The sequence below is a fragment of the Apodemus sylvaticus genome, chromosome 16, assembly GCF_947179515.1.
Source record: "Apodemus sylvaticus chromosome 16, mApoSyl1.1, whole genome shotgun sequence".
Lineage (NCBI taxonomy): Eukaryota > Metazoa > Chordata > Mammalia > Rodentia > Muridae > Apodemus > Apodemus sylvaticus.
This window is the reverse complement of record NC_067487.1, coordinates 52,921,740-52,943,812: the sequence shown is the minus strand read 5'-3', so window position 1 is coordinate 52,943,812 and position 22,073 is coordinate 52,921,740. Positions and strand designations below refer to the sequence as shown.

At 41.6% G+C, this 22,073-nt stretch overlaps 1 protein-coding gene across 1 annotated transcript in view; it reads right to left on the bottom strand.

The window, feature by feature from the left end:
• Positions 1-22,073, bottom strand: part of Zswim6 (zinc finger SWIM-type containing 6) — a 160,199-nt gene that overhangs the window by 14,659 nt on the left and 123,467 nt on the right. Inside the window, exons 5-8 of the mRNA XM_052159520.1 lie at positions 9,246-9,425; positions 4,848-5,024; positions 4,424-4,570; positions 858-1,004 (exon numbers count right to left, since the gene is read on the bottom strand). Of these exons, the coding sequence (XP_052015480.1) occupies positions 858-1,004; positions 4,424-4,570; positions 4,848-5,024; positions 9,246-9,425 (651 nt within the window). The remainder of the gene's footprint in view (positions 1-857; positions 1,005-4,423; positions 4,571-4,847; positions 5,025-9,245; positions 9,426-22,073) is intronic.

Genomic DNA, 22,073 nt, shown 5'->3' with positions numbered 1-22,073 from the left:
GGAGTGTCAATGTGAAATTGTAACTTTAGTCGTCCAAGTACCAGGGAAACGTGAATTTGGACTCCTACCTGTCTGTCACCCTCCTGACAGAACTTGGGTCACCCCCAATGCAGGAAAGCAACCACCAAGGGTGAGACTGAGATGGACAACCAAACCTGTTCCATCTCATCCAAGGACTAACAAAGGACAGTCCTTACCCCTCCTCACCTCTGCCTGACGTAAGCTTTTGAATTTCCAAGAGATCAAAGAGAAATCTCTGTTATGGACTGTATGGTGTCAAACATTTAAAACATATCTGATAGTTCCCTTAAATTAGACTTAATATATTTAAGTCACTTTTCATGCAAAGAAAAGCAACTAAATATTCTGGTTCTGAAAGCTATGGTACATAGCTGTATTTATTTATCATAATCAAGGTTGAACACGTCAATTCTTAGTGCAGGATCATGTGTCAGAAGAGTCACTTCACTTTGGGTCACTGACAAACACGGCCAGATGTTGATTCTGAGGGTGTTCCCAAGGGGCAAGCCCACCTGAGGATGGAGTTCCTACTTCCTGGTTCTCACTAATGCTAACCCAGACACTGTTAGCTACATGGCTTCATAAAACATGCTGTAGGGACTGGAAAGATGGCTCAGTTGTTAAGAGCCCTGACTGTTCTTCCAGCTCACAACACTCTGTAACTCCAGTTCCAGGGGATCCGACATTATCATACAGATACACATGCAGGCGAACACCAATACATATAAAGTTTATAAAAACAAATATACCGTTTAATACATATCTCGAAGAGGACGATGGACTAACACCATTCTGGGTTTAGGAAAGGGAAAGAGTGAACACGCCAATGGCTTTACCTGTACAATCGGAGAACCCAGAGAAGGCTTCATCGCCAGCGTGGCAAACTTCCATGAGGCTACTGAAGAGCGTGCCCACGGGGTCTAGGGGGTGTCCAACCCAGCCTTCCAGATTGGTTACTGAGGTTATGCTTTTATGGGGCAGCTCTGTTTAAAAAAGGAATGGGGAAATGTAAAGAAGGGAGAGAAATATGGGTAATACAGACTGTGATCGCAGCACTCTGAACAATTAGTAATTAATTCAGATGGAAAGTCACTTGTTAGTTTAAAAAAACTTATCAGCTGAAAGGCACTAGAATGTCCATCTTATGAATTGTAAAGGTTCATCTCTCAATCAATCAATCAATCAATCTAAATGGCACTCAAGTCCAAGAATGGCTCCCCACCTTTGTGTAGGTCAGGTGTCCAACATCATGCCCTAACATTCACAGGACTGCCATACTGCTGGAAAGACAGGGAATCAACCTGCCACCTTTGTGCCCTTGAGTGTGTCAGCAGAGGTGGTAGGGAGCTCTTCACACTGTCACCATGCCAGCAATCACTGGGTCATCTCAATAAGGAGCGGAGCAGTGATGCTCTGGGTTTGGCTCCAACCCTACAGGAGCATTGTTAACAATCACCCCACAGCCGCTCTCCTTCCCAGGAGAGGGGTTAAGAGTGAGCTATAGCACAAGGTAGATTCTGACAAAAAAATTTTTTTCATTTCTTTACAGAATGTTAGCTTTTTCATGTTAAAGTGCTGAAAAAAAAAACTTGCCAAATGTTTTACAGTTTGATCTACTAAAATGCTATTTAAAGCTGCTTACTGAAATAAAACAGTTAACATCACCTTTTTAAAAGAAAATAAAATCTAGTTATCTGAAGCATAGATTAACAAACTGACTTCTAGTTAGCCAAAGGCTCATTCCACGAATTTACCATTTCTTTGGAAGCCTTCTGATTTTACATCACTAATTCTCAGCACATAAGAACGAACATGAAATCTTATTCAAGTTGTCCTCTAGAGTCCTCAGAAACCATTCTCTTGGTTTTGGCCACTGGCTTTCATACGCATAGCAAGTATGAGGAGAGCCTCACTCTATGGTACAGCTAACTCTGGATGTTTGATTTAAAAACTGTACACAGCCCCTAGTTCTGGAAAGACTCAGTGAAACAGTATTCGGCAAAACCAGAACGGGGAAGTGGGAAGGGATGGGTGGGAGGACAGGGGAAGAGAAGGGGGCTTACGGGACTTTCGGGGAGTGGGGGGGCTAGAAAGGGGAAATCATTTGAAATGTAAATAAATTATATCGAAAAAAAAACTGTACACAGGTAAAAGAACTGTGTGTAGACAAATCTACAGGCACGTGAGAGGTTTTTAATAAACACATGTTTAAAGAGAGGGAGAGGTTATTTTCTTTCAGAATCACAAAGCTGACAAGTTATGTCAGAGGGAACTGAAATACTCAGACACTACACTCACTAATCTTGGTCTATTTACAAGTAACCGTAGGGTACACACTTAAACATTAGGACAAATAACAGCAACTCAGGGACAGATACACAGTCCTAAAAATACTCAAGAACCACCAGAAACAAGTTTCATCGCTTGCAGGATGACACAGAATGTATCTGAGATGGCGCAGGCCTGGGCTACAGTACACCTGAATCCAAGGCAAATTGCAGAAGTCTAACCCAATGTGATTCCAAATGTACTTCAACATTTTTACCTTGTGTAAAACAAAGTAAAATGGAACAATTTTACAAAACAGAATTTAAAAACTAAATTTCCTCAGAAAAATTTACATGGTTTCTAAAAAGAAAAAAAAAAAAACCCTAGACATGATCATTGAGAGCCAATTCTTTTGACATTAAACATCCTCTTAGTTCAAAAATTATCCTTTATACTATTCAGAAGCAAATACCCTGGGACAGACATAATCTGTGTGTTAAGAGGAAGTGGATTTCAGGATGCTTTCTACATGGCCTAGCAATGAATTTTGGGAGGATGAGCAGAGTTGCTTCACAGAGACCACTGGTATTCCAGTCCCTTCTGCGCCGCCCTTCCTGTGATTCAGACTGTAGCTCTGGAATTATTTGCACTGTGACTGACAGTGCCAGTCCACACTCCTACTAACTAGTTCCATCATAACGGAAATTAAAAGTTACAGCCAGCACTCGCTAACCTCCAGTTCATTCCAACAACTTTTCATTATTTATTTGTATTCAAGGCAGGTATAAAGGATTAAAAATACAACTAACAACAAAAGCCAACAGTAACTAAAACTGTTCATAATTAAAAAAAAAAAATAGAGCAGAGCAAGTCATCCCAAGACCTGTTTGCTTACAGAAGGAACGAGTGCACAATCAGGAAAAGCAGACGCACCTGTCTCACCAGCCAATCAGCTGAGCCAGTAACAGCCTTGCTGTTACTACTATGGTGCTTATTCACAATGAGAAGGCTAACAACTGAGATAAAGACAGGTGAAGGTGTCCTGTCAGTTGACGGCTCATCGAATGTCATTTGTAGACTTTGAACAACTAACAAGCCTGCCAACCCACCAAACAGAGATTTCCGTTCTGATTGCAATAAATATCAAGTTCCTAAAGACAGATTATTATGGCTATAAAGGTTCAGTAGGCAAGGCCCTGTTTCAGACTTTCTAGGAATTAGCTGGTTCATCTTAGCAGCTCTTAGAGACAGGCCCTCTGCAGAAGAGGGACCTTGGACACAGACAGTAGTCATCAGCTAAGGGTGCCCATCCCGGGCGTGCTGCTGGATTCAAGGTGGGCTGCCACTGTAGAGTTCTTAGTGTTTGAATTAAAACACTAAGAAGGTATCTAGCTTCCATTTTTAGATGATCCAGACAGATCATTAGCTATTTAAAAATAAAAATCTCCTTAAAAAATTAGGTAGGTTTTTTTTAAAAAAAATTATTTATATATTTATTTTAAACTTCATATTTTATTCTCCCTCCCAGTCCACCCTTCTACTTCTACTGTTCCACATCCCACACCTCCTCCCCGCCCAGTCTCCATGAGGATGTCCCCATTCCCACCCCACCTGACCTCTAAACTCCCTGGGGCCTCCAGTCTCTTGAGGGTTTGGTGCATCTTCTCTGACTGAACCCAGACCCGGCAGTCCTCTGCTGTATATGTGTTGGAGGCCTCATATCAGCTGGTGTATGCTGCCTGGTTGGTGGTCCAGTGTCTGAGAGATCTCGGGGTGGGGGTGGGTCCAGGTTAATTGAGACTGCTGGTTCTCCTACAGGGTTGCCCTCCTCCTCAGTTTCTTCCAGCTTTCCCCGAATTTAACCATATCAACATTCAACCAAAACAACTTGGATTTTTTTTTTTACAGATGTTATCAAATTAAACAAATTTTTCGTTTGTCTTTAGCTTATGCATATGGGTGTCTGATTGCATGTATGGCTGCGTATCACATGAGTGCATGATCAAACATTTTTAGGAGCAGTGAATGAAGGCCATTTCCATGGCTGTACTTTCCAAGCTCCATCTCTTCAGCAGAGCCAAGTTCCACGCTCACCAAGATTCCCATTTCAACAGACACTCTCCTTCATAATCACCTTTCTTTTGAGTCCGGAACATTTCCAACTGTTTCTGCTGTTGTCGTCGTAATGTGTTCACGATAGCTATTGCTAGTCTCAGTGCTTCTCTGGGGTACCCATGAGAACGCAACGCATCCACTCTTGCACAGGCTGTAGGAACGTGTTCTACAAACAGAAACCCAAAAAAGGGGCAAAGTGGCCACTGTCAGATCCATCCACAAAAGCAGGCTACTACAGTAAGATGTTTCTCCCAAAGTGCCATAGAAGAAGATATAGGAAACCATTCTGAACTTGGATTGGAATGGAAATTTCAGCCCCCTGTGCCAAGCATTCATCCGTCGCCCATTGAATACCTCAGTCCTCTACCTCCCACTCCAATAATGCTATAGAAACTAAACAAAGGAGTAAGTCATGGAAATGCCTTTCCGGTTTGGCCACTTACCATGCCAGAGGGGCCACCCCCGGGAGTCAAAGAGGGAGTTTTCAGTGTCGTCATGGTAACAGTAGTTGGTGTATAGGTCACTGCTGATAATGTGCTGCAAGTGGCTATCCTGCCAGTGGAGATCACATGCCTCGATGGCTCTTGTGAACACTGTCCGATGAGGCCTGTTCGATGAATCTGTTTTTTCCACAATTCAGAAAGCCGTGTCAGCTATTATTCACATGTGAATAAATCAGTCATCCCATTCTGTGGCCAGATGTTCACGAACACCCCCACACACACTGCCCTGCACCCGCTAAGCAGAAGGGTGGAGGGCAAATGAACAGTCTCACATCCTAAACGCTAGACGGCAGTTAGCCTAGAGTTTCCAGACTTTTACTTGTTTTATCAAACACAAACATTCTGCAGCCACTAAAGCTACTGTTAAAGGCATCCTGCGAAAAGAACTGTCACGTCTAGTCTCCAGGCCAGATATACTCAAAAGAGGCACTTGTCTTTAAAAAAAAAAAAAATTCACATGAAAACTCACTGCTCCCCACTTCTGAGGTGCTGTATTGGGCTGCCCCTGATGGGGTCAACAGCTCTCACAAACACTATGCAAGAGATGCGACACCAGCCATGGAACCTTTCAGGAAGATGCAGTCAGCCTTAAAAATATGCGGAAGGGTTGTGCTTTTGGTTGTATTTTTTAACTATATTGTGCGGTTTTGCACAATTAAAACTATTATGCTTCTTGGGATATAATGATTAAATGCCACTTTATATCCCAAAGGGCATAAATGCATATGTTTAACATTTCACAAAGCCACACAACATAGCTACAAAACAAACCAGCACACTTACCTTGCCCCTACAGGCTGTCTCCTGACTCCTGGGCAGGTCCCATGACTGGTGTGACATCCCCAGCATAGTGTATGCCGGGGGCATCACAAGAGAGCAGAAGCATACAGTCCGAAGGGGGTTCAAGGTTCAGGACCTGACGAAGAAAAGAAATGTTTGGGGAATAAAGGATATTCTCACCTCGGCTCCTTGGATTATTCAATTCCTAAAGAGACTACAGGAAGTCCCACCCTTTGGGCCCCAACTCTAAATTACCTTCAACTGTGGCACAAGTCTCCACTGCACAGTGGAGGCAATGAGCAATTTCATTTACATTACTTAAATAGTGCTCCAGGACAGCCCCCTTCACTGCTCTCTGACACTAAACTAAATAGGAAGCAAAAAGAGGAGCTTCCTTTACAGCAAGGTTTTATCTTCCCGTCCCTGGACCTCTGTCTGAGCAGACAGAAGGCAAACCACAGTGAATGCAACTATGCTGAGGAGAGCAGCCTGGTGGACTCACTCATCTACCTGGGCTCTGTCCTGCTGAGGAAACTAAGCAGCAACAGAGACACCATGACTTGTAACAAACAGTCTCACAGCCAAGTACTTACTGCCAAGAGTCAAACGCACCCCTTCCTACAAGCTTAGCCAATGTAGCCATTTGCAATGGCTGTTATAAGTCTATAAAGACATTACTTTGGTGTGGTCTCATGTCAACTCAGTTATCTGTATCTGAAGGAAAGACATATTGAAGTGCACAGATGACAGATAATGAGGTGTGGGTGACTGTCTGCTGTGATCCTGACTAGGATCCTTGCTAGCAGCAGATAGATGACCATTCTGCACACCTGGAAGGATGGACCCAACTTCTAATTGCCTTTCGTCAAGCAGGATAAATGTGCCATTCCCAGGGGGGGGAAGTTTAATGACCTCTCATAATTAAATACCCCCAAATTCAAGTTTCCATAAATTTTTACTTTTTTTTTTTTTTAAAAGAATTTTAAGGGATTTTCTTAGGTATTTTAAAGTGTGGTCTTAGTATTTATTTTCTTTACTTCAAGTTACAAAGGTAAATCTTAAAACTGAAGAGTCTACAAAATGGCAACTTGCTATTACCCACGCTGTGAGAGTGAACTGTTCAGTGTTCCAGGTCCCGACCTGGCTCTCTATCTAGGACACTAATCCAAGCATGCAGTGCGGTGTCATCAAAGAATTGACTGAACTGCTCCTGCTTCCTGGCAGCACAGAGAAGCAGAGGACACGCACACAGCCTTCAACACTGGTTTGCTCCAAGATGACAACAGAACTGATAGTCACAAAAAAAGGCTAAATGCTCACAAAATTGTATTTAAATGACCATGTATTTAATGTATTTAAATGAGCACAAAAATCGATACACACCAACTCATAAGCATTTAAAAAATAAAGAATGTGTAACAAAAAATTTGGGAAAATTGGGAAAAAAGTGAAGAATTCTTATTTTTTTTTTTAAAAAAACAAAAATGAAAGAAAATAAGAGAAGGAAGGAAGGAAGGAAGGAAGGAAGGAAGGAAGGAAGGAAGGAAGGAAGGAAGGAAGGAAGGAAGGAAGGAAGGAAGGAAGGAAAAAAGGAAGGAACGAACCCCGGCTTCACTATAATCCTTAAAAGCCCTCCTGAAAGCGCAGGATCCAGAAGCTGTTCACTAAGTCTAACTAGTCACCCTAGCCATGGTGGGTGAGAGGGCCTGTGTGTGCACTCTAACACACACATCTCTCCCAGATGCACAGGGAACTCAGTGCTATGCCTTGGCTACCGGGTTGAGCAGCTCAGTCCCCAGCCTCTCTGGAGAGAACACTGAGGTGGTGGTTCTAGGTATGGTAACCACCACCCTTTAAAAGCAATGGCTCTTCTCACAACCACTCAAAAAGGACTCTCTGAGTGTCTGCTAAAAAGCAGGTACCTTTAGATACAAAGACACAAGCCCTACATTTATTTGGAATAAATGCAGACCTGGCTTTATCCTGCCAAAGTCAAACTGTAAGGGAAATGAATTATGCTGTCCTGAAAGCTAGATCATTTCTTCCTGTCCTGTAAGTGCATACTGGTGTTTTACCTCCCTGTGTGCCTATGTACCGTGCACGTGTCTGGTACCCACCAAGGCCAGAAGAGGGCATTAGATATCATCAATCTAGAGTTACAGATGGCTTTAAGCTCCCTCCCATGTGAGTGCTGGGCACCAAAGGCTTGTCCTCTGAAAGAGCATAGCCTTAACCACTGAGCCACCTCTCTAGCTGCCACCCAGTTTCTAAGGCCTACAGAGTTTTTATATTAAATTAAACGTAACATTAGAACTAGAAAGTAAAATACAAAGTGTAGGATGTCAAAGTCAGTCCCCCTAAAATAGCAGCAACCAAAACTCAGAAAACCTCCAGTTATAAAAACAGAAGATTAACAGTATCACCTAGGTAGACATCAAACAACCTTTCCCTAGTAATAAAAAGAATAAACATTGACCAATTAAATGTGACAACTTGTAAAAAAAAAAAAAAAAGATCTGAGGGGTATGTTTAAATATTAAATAACACCATCATGAGCATGATATAGACAGGATAGACTTCAAATACTGAATTCCCAAGGCAAGTATCTCCAGTTAAAACACAGCCTGACGACCATTCTAGGTCTCAGAAACTTTTTTGATTGGCAAGTCCCTGTGGACGTCCACTGTAAAGACTGAAACACTGCTAATATCACATCTGACCTCGGCATACTGTATAACATTCTCTTTAGGAATAGCAACTCCTCTGTTGATCAGCAAAGAATGCTTGATTCTGGATCCTTCTCTTGTTAATTCCAACCCTGCTTCTATCATGTGATTTAAATCACTTTCGAATCCCCCCCCAAGCATAAAATCATTGGAGAATATTGGCACAAATTACTAACAGTAGATTTGTCCAAGACTTAAGTTAAGAATGTGATTCTGAAAAAGACCAGAAAATTCAGCAGCATCTCAGACAAAAGTGAAGCCAAGGAGTTGTTTGTTTTTAAAGGACAGAAGAGAAACTGAAACTACAGGATAAAATAATGGATTATTCTGGAAACATGTGGGCACATTTCTGGGTTGTCTCAGACTGAGGGCACTGTTCACCTCTGAGTGGAACCAAATATACTACACAATCTTTTCACAATAAAGAAGTTCCTTGATGCAAGTGCCAACAGGAACACAGGGCCCTTAGTTCACATATCTATGCTATATTCTAAAGTGATTAAGTACACACTAGCCCAAAAGAGTCAGAAAACACATTCAAGTCTTTCAACACTGTTTTACACAGTAATGCAATACTGTACTACTCTATATTTTTAATTAAAAAGTAAAATTCAAACTAAACCATTAGTGGATCATTTTAATCCACACTAATATGTTATCATATCTACTTGCATTGTGTAACTATTTTTAAATGCATACAATGTTCCCAGTTAAAATTAAAACACATGCAAGCATTTAAAGGAAACATGGCTTGTCCTTGAATTCTCTGTGAACATTACAAACATGTTCACAGAGAAGCAGGCGAGCGGGCAGGACACCACTGTGGACTCACCTTGGCTGGCATTTGCACCCTGAGGCAGAGCATTGGTGAGGTTGGGTAATTCAGCGCCATGATTTCCATCTTCCCACGGACAGACATCAACACTGTTCCATTTTTTCAGTTGTTTTAGCCAACTGGCCTTTTGCTCCAACTTACAGTGGGGGTTTAGAACGATGCACATCCACAGAGCACCTAGTTTAAAAAGGACAAAGACACACATTTCAAAAATTATAAAAAGTTTACAACGAACAGCTAAAGAAAAAATCTGAGTCACTTCAAGCTGGAAACCAGCCTGCCAGTTCCCCAGAGAAAAAAAATCTGTCTAAGTTTAAACTAAAGACCAAAGAGCTGTTACACATAAAGGTATGCATTTCACAAGTTCTGTCATTACCTTCTTAGTTTCATTACACTTTACATATTAAAGCCAGTAACATCAACAATCACAGGGTTCAATTGAAACAGAGTGCACACTGGTATTGCAGTATACAATTCCACATCATTCTTTTCCCCAATCTAAATTACTTTCAAAGAACATCTTTGTATAATAAAAGAATAAGATTATACTATGGACACAATTTCCTAGCTTCCTAACAAGAATTTCAAGCATTATGTTTATTAATTAGTATCCAAAATTATATGCATGGGTGTACACACATTCTCATACATGCACACACACACATATGTAAGTCAGTAAAATAAATTGTTTACAGATAAAACTCAAAAGCAGGCAGGATGACACATGGCTGTCGCTCGGGAGGCTGAGGCAGGAGATTCACAAGTCTTGAGGGCACTTGTGGTACAGTGAGTTCCAGACCAGCGAACTCCTGCCTCAGAGAACGTTCCGTTAAGCACACTTTTCTAGGCCATCTCACAGTCTCCACATAACCACTGAACGCTAAGAGACACACTAATAAAACTTTTACTAGTACTTTTCAGAAGAAAAGGACAGATGAATTTAAGAGAAATACATCGTAATTTAAATAAGATAATGGTGAATTTGCTATGCTTTCTGCATAGTTTAAAAAGGTAGTTAACACAAATATTTCACACATTTTAAAATATTAATTCCTAAATAAGGTGATGTCAATGCCCCCAAACATTCACAATATGTTTTCTAGGAAGACACGTGTGGATAGCTGTGATTTGTTTAATCTCTGTTAGCTGGGTAAGAAAGGTAGGCATGAACAAGACAGATGCTGTTTTCTTTACCCAAAGGCAATGCTTAACAGTCTTTCATATTTACTGAACCTGATACTGTCAATGTACAATAGCCTAAAAACTTAAAAATATAAAATAAAATATACAAAGTTAAAAAAGCAAAATAGCTTCAGCTTGTCTAAGCCACAGGTATTTATTTACAATCTACATTTTAAAAATTTCAAATTGCCAGTTATAGACAGAACACGGTCAGCCGAGACGGAGTAAGCTCACTGCAGCGTCTCCCCCTCCCAATGATCACACCACAAACCTCTGGGAAAAGGGCAAGCAGTCATCTAAGTGAGCTGGCGGGGGAGAGGACCTGGCCGGGGAGAGGACCTGGGCAGCAAGTACCCCAGGACTGCTCTCTTCCATCACCCCCCAGCCACTTCTTTCCTCCTCCTGGATTAAATGTCAGATAAATAACTTCACTCAAGGAACTCTATAGGGGCAAATGGATGAAAAACCTGAAACTTGATTTTCTCTCAGCAAGTACTGGGAAAGGAGAAAAGCTCAGAGATGGCGAGGGGGGCTATCCAGGTCCTCATCACAGCATGCACACAGGACAGAAGCAAGGCACTAAGTAACAAGGCAACAGTATATGAAACAAATTTATCGAATGGGGCCAAAAGCTGAAGAGTAACAACATAGGAAGAGAAGGAACTCAGGGGAGAAGCTACCTCACGGGACACACAGAAGACCAACTAGATGGTACTCAATAGACTCTTACACAGGTAGGCAAATGGCAAAGGCTGGTTGACATCCGTGCCACTGGGTTACAAGATGATGAAAAGTAAAAAACTTTAAAACAAATAATTACTAAAACCTGCTCAGATTTGCAGAATATTAATTTAAAGATCTAAACAGCTTAAGTCAACCTCAAAACAGGTCAGTTTGGAGAGAACCACTCAGCATACTCAAAACTGCTGAAGAGCAAAGGAAAAACTAAAACCAAACCAAACCAAATCCAAACCAAACCACCCAAATCCAAACCAAACCAACAACCAAAAATGAAAGCCAGCTACCACATTCTAATGATGTTTCTGTAGCGCTCGAAATACAGAACAGCTCACATCTGTGATAGAAGGCCCTGAATTTGGTCCCTACCACTGAAGGAAACACCAAGCCAGTTGCCGTTTACTAGATGCCCACCATATGCCACAAGGAGCATTATTTAAAACCCTGCAAGCATATCCCATTAACTCATTACAGTTGTTCTCTCCAAAATTATTACTATTTCCATGTTGAATATCCTAAGTCAATTTGGTTGCCTTGACGACACGTCATAGCCAGGAGAACAAGAGGCCAAAGAGCAAGGTTTCAGCAACTTCGGCATTCAGTGACTGGACCTTCCTGAAGGACCAACCCTTCCCTTCCTGAGGCATCCCCACAAAACACACTGGCACACCTTGGCCAGGGTTCTTTCACAAGGCATTGATTCTATCTATCCACGAGATCTCAAGGTCTAATTACCTCCAAAGGCTCAGCTTCTCAGTACCCAAGAGTTAAGATGTCAACAAGTGCAGCGGGGATGGTTACAAATATTCAGATTACAGCCATGAGAAGGATCAAACCCAGAGGGACGGGAGCTCTTAGCACAAGGTCCTAAGTGTTCTTGGCTCATTTCAACAAGGATTTCTATACGACCAGAGGAAGAGAGAAATTCATAAAAACTTGGATTTTCATGCTTGCATTTCCCCAACTAGAGAATTTATTTCCATTCTACAGAAGGAGACTTTTTTTTTCCCCCAAAACCCTAAGTCTTTATTAATTTGCTTGAAACATCCTTTTAACCTCCTTAAAGAGAGGTTTCATCCTGAATGGGTGTTCTTAATGCCAGAGTCAAGTTTAGTGCCATATGAGATATGGCTTTTTATCTTAGCAGTCATCACTACAGAGGTTGTAATTAGCTTTAATAACCAAATTAACCAAATTGAATAAGTCATCCTCCAAATTTTATTAATTCAGGGTCCGACTCTGAGCATTTATCTTGTTTCCCTCCAGTGTGCTTGAAGTATTTGTAGCTTTGAGAGTAAAGTTCTTTAATGAAGAAACCCTACTCCATGGTTTCTCTGAAATGCTAACTCTTTCAGGGATTCAGTGGGAAAGTGGGGAGATTCAGTTAGAAGTCAGCATTTTCAGGGCACTGCTGGATACTTGCAGGACACACAGTAAGGAACTTCTGGGTTTTGTGATAGGACACATGCTTGTTATGATTAGCATGAAACAAACTCCATACATTTACATTGTTTCCTAGCTTCAGCCAATCCAAGTACACGCTGCCAGTACCAGATCCCCGGTGCCCCGCCCAGACCTATCATGCCACACTCAGCTCTAGCTTTTCTTGTCACGGTGCTGACTGCAATTAGAAATGCTCCCTGTAGGCTCGGGCATCTGAACCTGTGATTCCCAGCTGGCTTAGCTGTTTGGGAGGTTTCGGTGGTATAGCCTAATGCTCACTAGGGGTGGGCTTTGAGATTAGATAGCCTTGTCCAACTTCCAGTTTACACTCTGCGTTGTACTTGGGTTTGAAGTGAGCTTTTAGCACCCTGCTCCACTACTATGCCTGCCACTTGCGGTTAGTTAGATGGGCTCTTGTCTTCTGGAACCATAAGCCCATTTTTTTTTTCTTTCAGCAGTAGAAGTCCTCGGATGAAGGGCCTGAGAGGGCAAGAGGCTAGGGGAGGCCACTAGGTGAAGCTGCTCAAGTAAAGCCTGACTGCAGAGGGAGAGAGCCAAGATGCTGGAGCTGTGAGACACCTGCCAAGGAGCGCTTCGTACATGGAGCAGAACCAGCCCCAGAAACATATGCTGCAGGCGCAAAGCTTGAGGGGCAGAGCCATTCAAGTCCCTTGGAAGTGAAGGCCCAGACACTGAACACAGAGTTACAGGATGTGGTGCAGCTCAGAAGAGACTTTGGACATTTAAACTGTGTGAGGATGTGACAGACTATGGGTTTGTTTGAAGTTGAACTATATGTGTTTTTGTATTATGATATGGTCATGAACCTATGGTGGTCAGGGTGTGGAATGCGGTGATTCAAGTGAGATATGCACCCCATAGGTTTAGGCATTTGAATCCCAGGTCTTTTTCTGTTTGTTCATTGTCTTAGGACTGTTCAGAGATTCAGTTCATTATCATTAAGGTAGGAGCACAGCGTCCAAGCAATCATGGAGCTGGATAAGCTGAGAATTCTACTTCTTGTTCCAAAGGCAGCTAGGACGAGGGTCTTAAAGCCCAAGCCCACAATGACACATCTACTCCAACAGGGCCACATCTTCTAATAGTGCCACCCCCTGGGCCAAGCATATACAAATAAATCATCACAGACAGCGTTCTTTTTGTGTATAGCCTTGGCTATCCTGGAACTCTCTCTGTAGACTAAGCTGGCTACAAATTCAAAGATCCGCTTGCCTCTGCCTCTCAAGTGCTGGGATTAAAGGTGTGCACTACCACACCTGGCAGGCTCAGATATTTGGTATCTGGTTCCCAGTTGCTGTGCTGTTTGCGAGGTTTCAGGAAGTGCATTATGGCTTTGAGATTATATAGCCTCAATACATAGATTATCTATTTGTGCTTGGGTTGGAAGATGTAAACTCCAGCTCTCTACACCTGCCACCATGCCTGCCTATTATCCTCTCAAACTGCAAGGAAGTGAAAAGAAACTGTCCTCCAAGTTCCTGTGCCATGGTGTTTTATCATAACTATACAGAACGGTCACTAACAGAGCCACCCAGCACACACTCACTCCTCCTGTCTACTGCCCTGCCTAGTGTTCACTCAGTCCGTGATTTTAGCCAGACAACATCAAGGAAAATAACCCACAACTAGGGAAGCTAAGTCCTTCACCCAAGGAGAAGTACAAGCACTTTCTCCCTAAAGGAAATAGTTCTGTCTACTTAGCAATCTTAGGCCCGTCCACAGTCGGTATCTGACTACAGCCAGTCAGAGAACATGGGCTGTTCTGAAAGTCTTTTTGACCACTTCTGTGTCCTACCAACAATAATACTGGGGAACCCAGGTCTATTCTCAGTAAAAGTGACAAGAATTAATTGTACCCACCAGCTCTTCTAGAAAACATTGAGACATGTGGATCATCAATACCATTTTGCTCCACCTCAAATACTGTTTACATTTCAACAACAATTTTTTTTTTATTTTGGTTTTCAGAGACAGGGTTTCTCTGTGTAGCCCTGGCTGTCCTGGAACTCACTCTGTACACCAGGCTGGCCTCTAACTCAGAAATCCACCTGCCTCTGCCTCCCAAGTGCTGGGATTAAAGGCGTGCGCCACCACTGCCTGGCAACAATTTTTCCTCCCACCAAAAAGCACTGGTCTTAAAGGGCAAGCTATGGCTGGGCAGCCACACAACTATGAACCTCTGTGGTGTGGTTCCAGTTCCCTAACTGAAACAAAGGGACAATAATTTCTCCTTAATTCACAGGGGGTTCTACACTTAGGTTTCTGCCAACTGTAGACTTCACCAAGCCTCAGACGGCCACACTTCACCAGAAACTCCACAAATAAACTTCCAAGAAACAAGAAGCAGATGCTGCTTCTCTCTTGTTAATGTTTTGACCCACAACCTGTCCCAACTGACAAAATTTTCCCAGACTTGGGAGAAGAAACGCTGGTGCTATACTGCAAAGAGAAAAGCAAACAATCTGTGGCAACCTTAGTCCATCGCAACTGCCAAGCACCTAAAACCTTGCTAAATTATGAAGTGGAAAAGTAAGCCATTGGCCATTTATTTGCCATAGATGAGTATCTGTTTTTAAATATGATATTTTTAGTGCTTTTATTTTTGTTAACAACTGGCTATAATTTTGCCTGAAATAAAAAATTAACTAGTTGGGCTAACCAACTATTATATTAAATTTGTAAGACTTTATTCTCTACTATTGGTGAGATCAGGCTGTGCCCTGTTCTAAGTTACCACAATTTGTAGAAAATTGATTTTTTTTTCAGTCTGTACCTTAAAACAAGATACTCCATTTTATAAGCAGCTTTGACTGCATTTTGAGGATAGTAGGTAATTCTGCATTGGGGTAGAAAATGAATGGCCCCCATCTATCTGGTGCCGGCCACTGACAAAGATTGATCAATAACTTATTCCTGGTATAAAGGGTACCACCCTATATACTTATCAGGCTAAATTGCTACTATAGGTGTGTTGAAATCCTACCAGCAAAACTAGGTCCAAGAATCCATCAGATATACATCACTAATAACATGGTGTAACCTCACTTGGACCCTTTAAAGAAGTGATCAAGACAGACAATCAATCTATCACATGTCTATCACATGATGACTTGGTGTGTGCATCAAGGTACAGGGCAGTAACCTTACTTACTGCTATGTTTTTCTCTTTCTAGAATATGACCTGACATTTACAACAATGGCTCTCAACAGATGACGCTATGCCCTTCCAGGAGGTGTTATTTTGGTCATATAAAATAGAACCCAGAGACACTGCCTTATCCTACAGTACACAGGATGAGCCTCCGAAACCAAGAACTTGTGCATAAATATCATTAGCTCAAATAATCAAATTCAAATAAATCACTCAACAGATGAAAGAGCTGTAAGCCAAACAAGAAGCCATTGTAAGAACTTAACAAAATAGGAGGTATCCAAACACACTGCATTATTATTACATGCTGCTCTGTATGCAAATTTTTATCCCTTCAAGGAGAATCCTAACAATATCAAGTTACACATGTTGAGTTTCTAATTAGATTCTACATTTAACGTTCTTAAATGTCTATCTTTAGGGTACAAAGATTGTTCTGTCTAATTCAACTAGCATTTCTAAAAGTGAATAGCATCTATACTTATTTACCTGACAATAATTGCTGTCATTTTACTGAATCTCTACCTCACATTAACCTTGCTTTAAATAACACATTAACCCTGTTTTAAATATTTACATAATTATCGCATTACCCTACCAAAAAAACAAACAAAAAGCATTACTTTGTAGACAAAGAAACTAAAGTTCGGAGATGATGCTGTTAAGGGAATGAACAAGAATCCTATCCAAGGTTCATGTTCCATCACAAAATCAGTATCTTTAATAGCAATTTAGCCTTTAGCCCAGTTATGTAACCAAAAGGCTTGTTTTTTTTTTTTAAGTTTGGATTTATGCAAATTCCAAGACTAATGATTTTTGTCTTTTGACAGAATCATTTCATCCTTTGTATTTAAGAAGTATAAATATTTTATTACCTAACATTTTAAGTATTCTGAAATCCTTACAGTTAGTAACTGTGTTTTTTTAAAAAAAGGTGTATCTTTATTTTTAATGTATGAATGTTTTGCCTGCATGCATGTCTGTTTGCCAAGTGTGTGTGTGTGTGTTTGTGTGTGTGCCTGGTCCATGCGAAGGTCAGAAAAGGGTACCAGATCCTTTGGATCAGGAGTTATAGGTAGCTGTGACCTGCTGTGTGAGTGCTGGGAACCAAGTCTGGGTTTTCTGTAAGAGCAGCCAGTGCTATAAACCTCTAGGCCATCTCCCTACCCACCTCCAACTGTGCTCTTACATACTCAGATCATATAAAGGACGGTACATCCAGTGAGAACCATAGGGCTATGTAAATAAAAGCCCAATTAAACACCATGGAACTGCTTTTTTCAGAACTGACAGGCATAGAAAGTAATTCCAGATTAAAAGAGTACACAGGCAAACAGCAGCTAAACACACGAGTCGCAACTGGTTATTGAGTCAGATGAAAGCTGGTTTGTCTGGAAACTCTATGGCCGGCTCTGCTAGAGTTAAACTACACCAGCAGTTCTGGGGTGATGCCCGTGACTGAGGACCCTTTCTGCCTGGTGGCACAGAGTGCCAGGTATGGCATTATGAATTGTGAGCAAATAAATCAACTGCAGACTCTTGCCACATTTTCCGTTTTCTTGTGTTTGGTTGCTGTCAAATATCAAATCAATTCAGTGATTAAAGGTCATAGATTTTTATGGGGTGCTTTTTTTTTAAAGAGGGGAAAGGAGGTAGATTAATTAAAATAAAGCTGTTCATCTTCTGTGGAAGCATTTATAAATGCTCTCTTTTCCCTAATTTCTAGGATAATTAACTAGTGCACAGTGGAAAGCAGAGATAGGGACAACCAGGAAAAGGGCCAGGCCAGCACAGGGCGGAGGAGCAGGACAATTGCCCGCCCGTCTTTAACAGAGAGTGCATGACCAAGGTGTCTTTTCCCATGTCCCATACCCATGAGCAGGAGTCTGTTAGATACAAAGTTCAATGTCTACCTCCTAGTGCCATGTAACGCCTCACCTGGCAGTAGCAGAAAAGGAAAAGCAATCACTTTTAGCACTTCCAAGGGTTCAATAATTATAAAATAATTCACAGTGTTTATTTTTGTTCTCAGAGGCTATTATAATGGTATAAATTTCACGCATGGTCCAATTATCTAATCGTATTTATTTAGAGGCCATGAAATATCTAATTGCAGTCACCAATAGATCACGGGCATAATTAGTTGTGCTAGAAAAACCAGAGTCACAAAATTTCTTGGGTCAGACCACATGAAAGCCGTGACCCTAATTATGACACTGTTATTCTCAGCATAATGAAGTTTTAATACACCAGTCACTCCCTGTTTGGAAAGTTAAGTTTAACTGGCAAAACAGTCTTCTTTAAATTTGATACGCTAGCTTTTACTTTATTAAAACATCTCTGGAAAAATTTCAAAATCAGACCCAAGGGATAAGGTGAAACGAGTCTTACCGACTGCCTGGGTTATGCAGCATCAAACTTCCTGCTAACCGACCTGTGCTTAGTTATGATATAGACAGGACATTTTTAAATAAAATTTTTGTTTTGTTTTGTTTTTTGTCCAAAAGGAAAATAGTTAAGAGGACCTAACCGACACCTGGGATCGTGCCCCTTCTGACAAACGAGCTTCCCCTTGCATGTGATCTGCAGGACTGTGGCTTGCCCTCATCAGGAGTCTCGCTCTGTAGGAGAACACAGAAAAGCTTCTTCATACCCCCAACATCCCTCTCCTTTTCAAGGGAGGAGGGAGAAAAGGAAAGACAGGGGAAAAAAAATCAGAAATGAAGAGAGAAAGGTGCAGTGGCAGGCAGATGGTTTCCTACCCTGAGACAGACAGCAAACACAGCCAATTGGTAAGGTAAAGGATTGTGAACTTGGGAACCCGAAAGAATAATTTCAGGTGTTCTGCACTGGCTCTATGACTGAGCCATCTTTATAAACAGTTCCATGGTGCATTCAACGGTCACGACTCCAGCTCCATATAAATCTACTTCTGAAAGGAGTCGGTTGGCAAATAAGTTCTTACAACAGTGACTTACTTCATTTTAACATAGGACATGGATGGGATCGATCCTCGAATTGTTTTTGCAGTGTGCTCTGTATTATATAACGCTTCTGTGGTTGTCTGGGGGCTGTTTTTAATGTCTCATCTATTTATTCTGTGTCCTGACTAGACTGTAAGGCACAGAGCTCCCCACTACATTACTGCAGCACACATGCACAACTCTAGTATACAGCATTACAGGACACTCAAGGAGGTCCCTGTTAATTGGCCTATTCCTCTGGCAAAGCACCGACCCACATTTAAGCTGACGTGCACCTCTGAGCAAATCCTCTTCCTTTTGCTGGGCACTGAGAGCCAATTAGGACAGAAATCCATCAAAAGCCGGACTAAGAAGTGATCACATTTACCAGTGTGGGGCATTCTAGAGAACTGTTGGTCAAGTCAACACTTTAGCACCACACTTGTGTGAGATACTGGGGTGGGGTGGGGTGGGGTGGGGAGGTGCGTCTGCCTAACTGGAACGTCAACTTGTTCATAAAAACAATTTCAGAATGCACTGACTTTTCTGTTGAGTGCAAAAAGATCTTAGGGTGGGTGCTGGGTTTCCTAGAGAGCAGAATGTTTCATTTTGCTCTAATTCGTCCTATTACTGAATTAAACTTTGATGTATTGGTCTTGACAAGTGCTTCATGCTGACTGCATTGTGTATGATAGTATAATCACTCCCCATGCGTTTCCCACAGGCTACATGATTAATGCAATAGATTACCTGCAGCACGGATGGCGAGGGGGAATCGGTGCCCTTCTGTACTCTAAACTGTTTATGTTTCAGGATGCACGAGTGTACGTGTACACACATGGGCACCCATGAATATTCTAGGCAGAGAAGGCTTGACCAACTAAAACATGGGAGGGGGACCAGAGAACCAATAACAGCACAGGCAAGAGTAATGTGTCTCAGGTGTTCCCAGCAGAGCTGTGCTCCCCAAGGCTTCCCAGAAGGGGGACGGCACGGCGCATCGAGCTTCGCCCACTCTCAGCTTCACAAGTGACTGAGCACCGACTACACGCCAGACACATTTTCCACTGTTGCAGGAAAACAGCAAACAACATGTATTACTTTTAATGTTCTAGTCACTTGAACAGAAGGGGAAACGGTGTTTATCATTTAAAAAGAAGAGATTAAAGATTTTTCTAAATAGATGTTTCATAACTTAAGTTTCATGCCTTAATAAAGACCAATGACATGAAGACTACTAATATTAAATACACTAAGTAGTTGGATAGTTTCAGAAATGCCCTTTATATGATTTGGTCTATACATCTGGGAAAGAACATGCTCTGTGTATGATCATCTGTTCACTAGAGGCAATACACACACACACACACATACATATGTATGTACATATGTGTGTGTGTGTGTATGTATGTGTGTGTGTATGTATGTATGTACGTATGTATGCTCAGCACGCTGGTGACATGTGTTGCAGAGGGGTTTTTGAGCTCTAAGCAGTACAGTCAATGACTCTTGCATGACTTTCAGTGTCACCTGGGACCTGACCGGGACTTCCTCGTTTATGCTATCTTGGCTCACCAAAGCTGTGCTCCCAATCTAAGCCATTTCAAAGGACCTCTTCTGATTTCTACTTTATGAAAGCTTCTTATATTCTTCTCAAGGTCTGCTGATGCAAAAATCTGAAGTTTACTAATATACTCCAGAATGAAAGGCGTCAGCAGCACATAACTGTCATAGGTCAAATCGAGTTTGGCCTTTATACTTCAAAGGTTACCTGTGCAAGAGAAAGCCCTGTGAGTTACCCATATTCAGACACTCCCTCCCTTCCTAGTTGCTTTATCAGCAGATCAAAGGAAAAGACCCAGCCCCCAGCAGGGCTATCCGCTCACTCCAATAAGCTAATAAGAAAAGCAACTATCTCTTATTTCAGTGGTAGGTTTAAATTTGAATTTCAGAATTCCAAAAGTCATTAAAATGTTATAAAATTATCAGACAAACCTATGATAGCATCAAAAATTCACTTGTTATAAACTATTCTGCATTCTTTCTGCCTCCAAACTATATGCGAAAGTTTAAATTAAATCAAAGTAATTCTTTGTTGTATCTCAAGAAAAGTGACTCTCTTAAGAAATCACCATTGAAGATAGATAACATTTCTAATCTTAGAACTTTGGATCTCACAGAACTGTTTCTAGGAAGCCTGGCATCTAACAAAGCAAGTCACAGTGCTGTACCTGAGTGGGAGGGACCTGTCCTGCCTTGAGTCCCTCTTGCTCCTCTTCTAGCCCTAGGGCCTTGCTGGGCAGTGGCTGAAACCTTCCAAGGAGGGCAAGCATGGCCCATATCCATGGATTTGCCCTCCAAGTGGACGACCACTTAATGCAATAATGGCACCGTGATGCCCCTCGACCGGTGCCAGCTCACACCAAGAGCCGCCCTGGTAGCCGCTTCTGGCATGCCTGATTCTCGGCAAAGCCACCGCAAATTCCAAATGGCTTGACATGGGGCCTTTTAAGCCTCACTAATCTGTATGCTTCTACGCCATGGGAAGAAATCTCTGCAGCCTCTTTCTTCATGCTACCCTCACTCCATCTCAGCCATTCTCAGCCTGTGGGTCCAGACCCCTTCGGCACAAGACTATCTCCAAAAATATTTATGCGACAATTCATAACAGCAGCAAAATTAGTTATGAAATAGCAATGAGAATAGTTTTATGGTTAGAGTCACTACATCATGGGGGGGGGGAGGACTGTTGTAGCTCAACATTAAAACAAAGGAAAGAGAACATTTTTGGTATAAGAATGCTATACAGTACGCATACATGGGTTGACTACGGCAAAGCATACCAACTTCTAACCAAACTACTACAGTCTATAGAGGTTTATAAAATCTCAAAAGTGAAATTATTCTAAACCACCTAATTTGTTATAAATGATTTAATTGTACATGCAGATAACTTAGATTACAGTATCTTTAAGAATCTCCAATTTGTTCTGTAATGAAACCAAGTGACCTTTAATGACCTCATTTAATCCCAAGAGTCTATTACTTCCTATTAATACATATTTACAGTTTTTCTCTTTCCTACATGGGGTATTAAATGGATAATTAAACCCTAGAAATTGCAGTCAAAAGAAAGACAGTTCAGATAATTACACACAAGGTATTTATCATAGGTTTGCTCACTGTAAAGTGCATGCTCTTTCCTTTCTAACTTCTGATTTAAACTATAAATTACTCTGTGAAGCAGAGAAAATCTCCCCTCCCCTGAACCCTGCAGCTAGAGAATTCATAGGCCTGTGACCGATAATCATGGAGTCACACAACTAT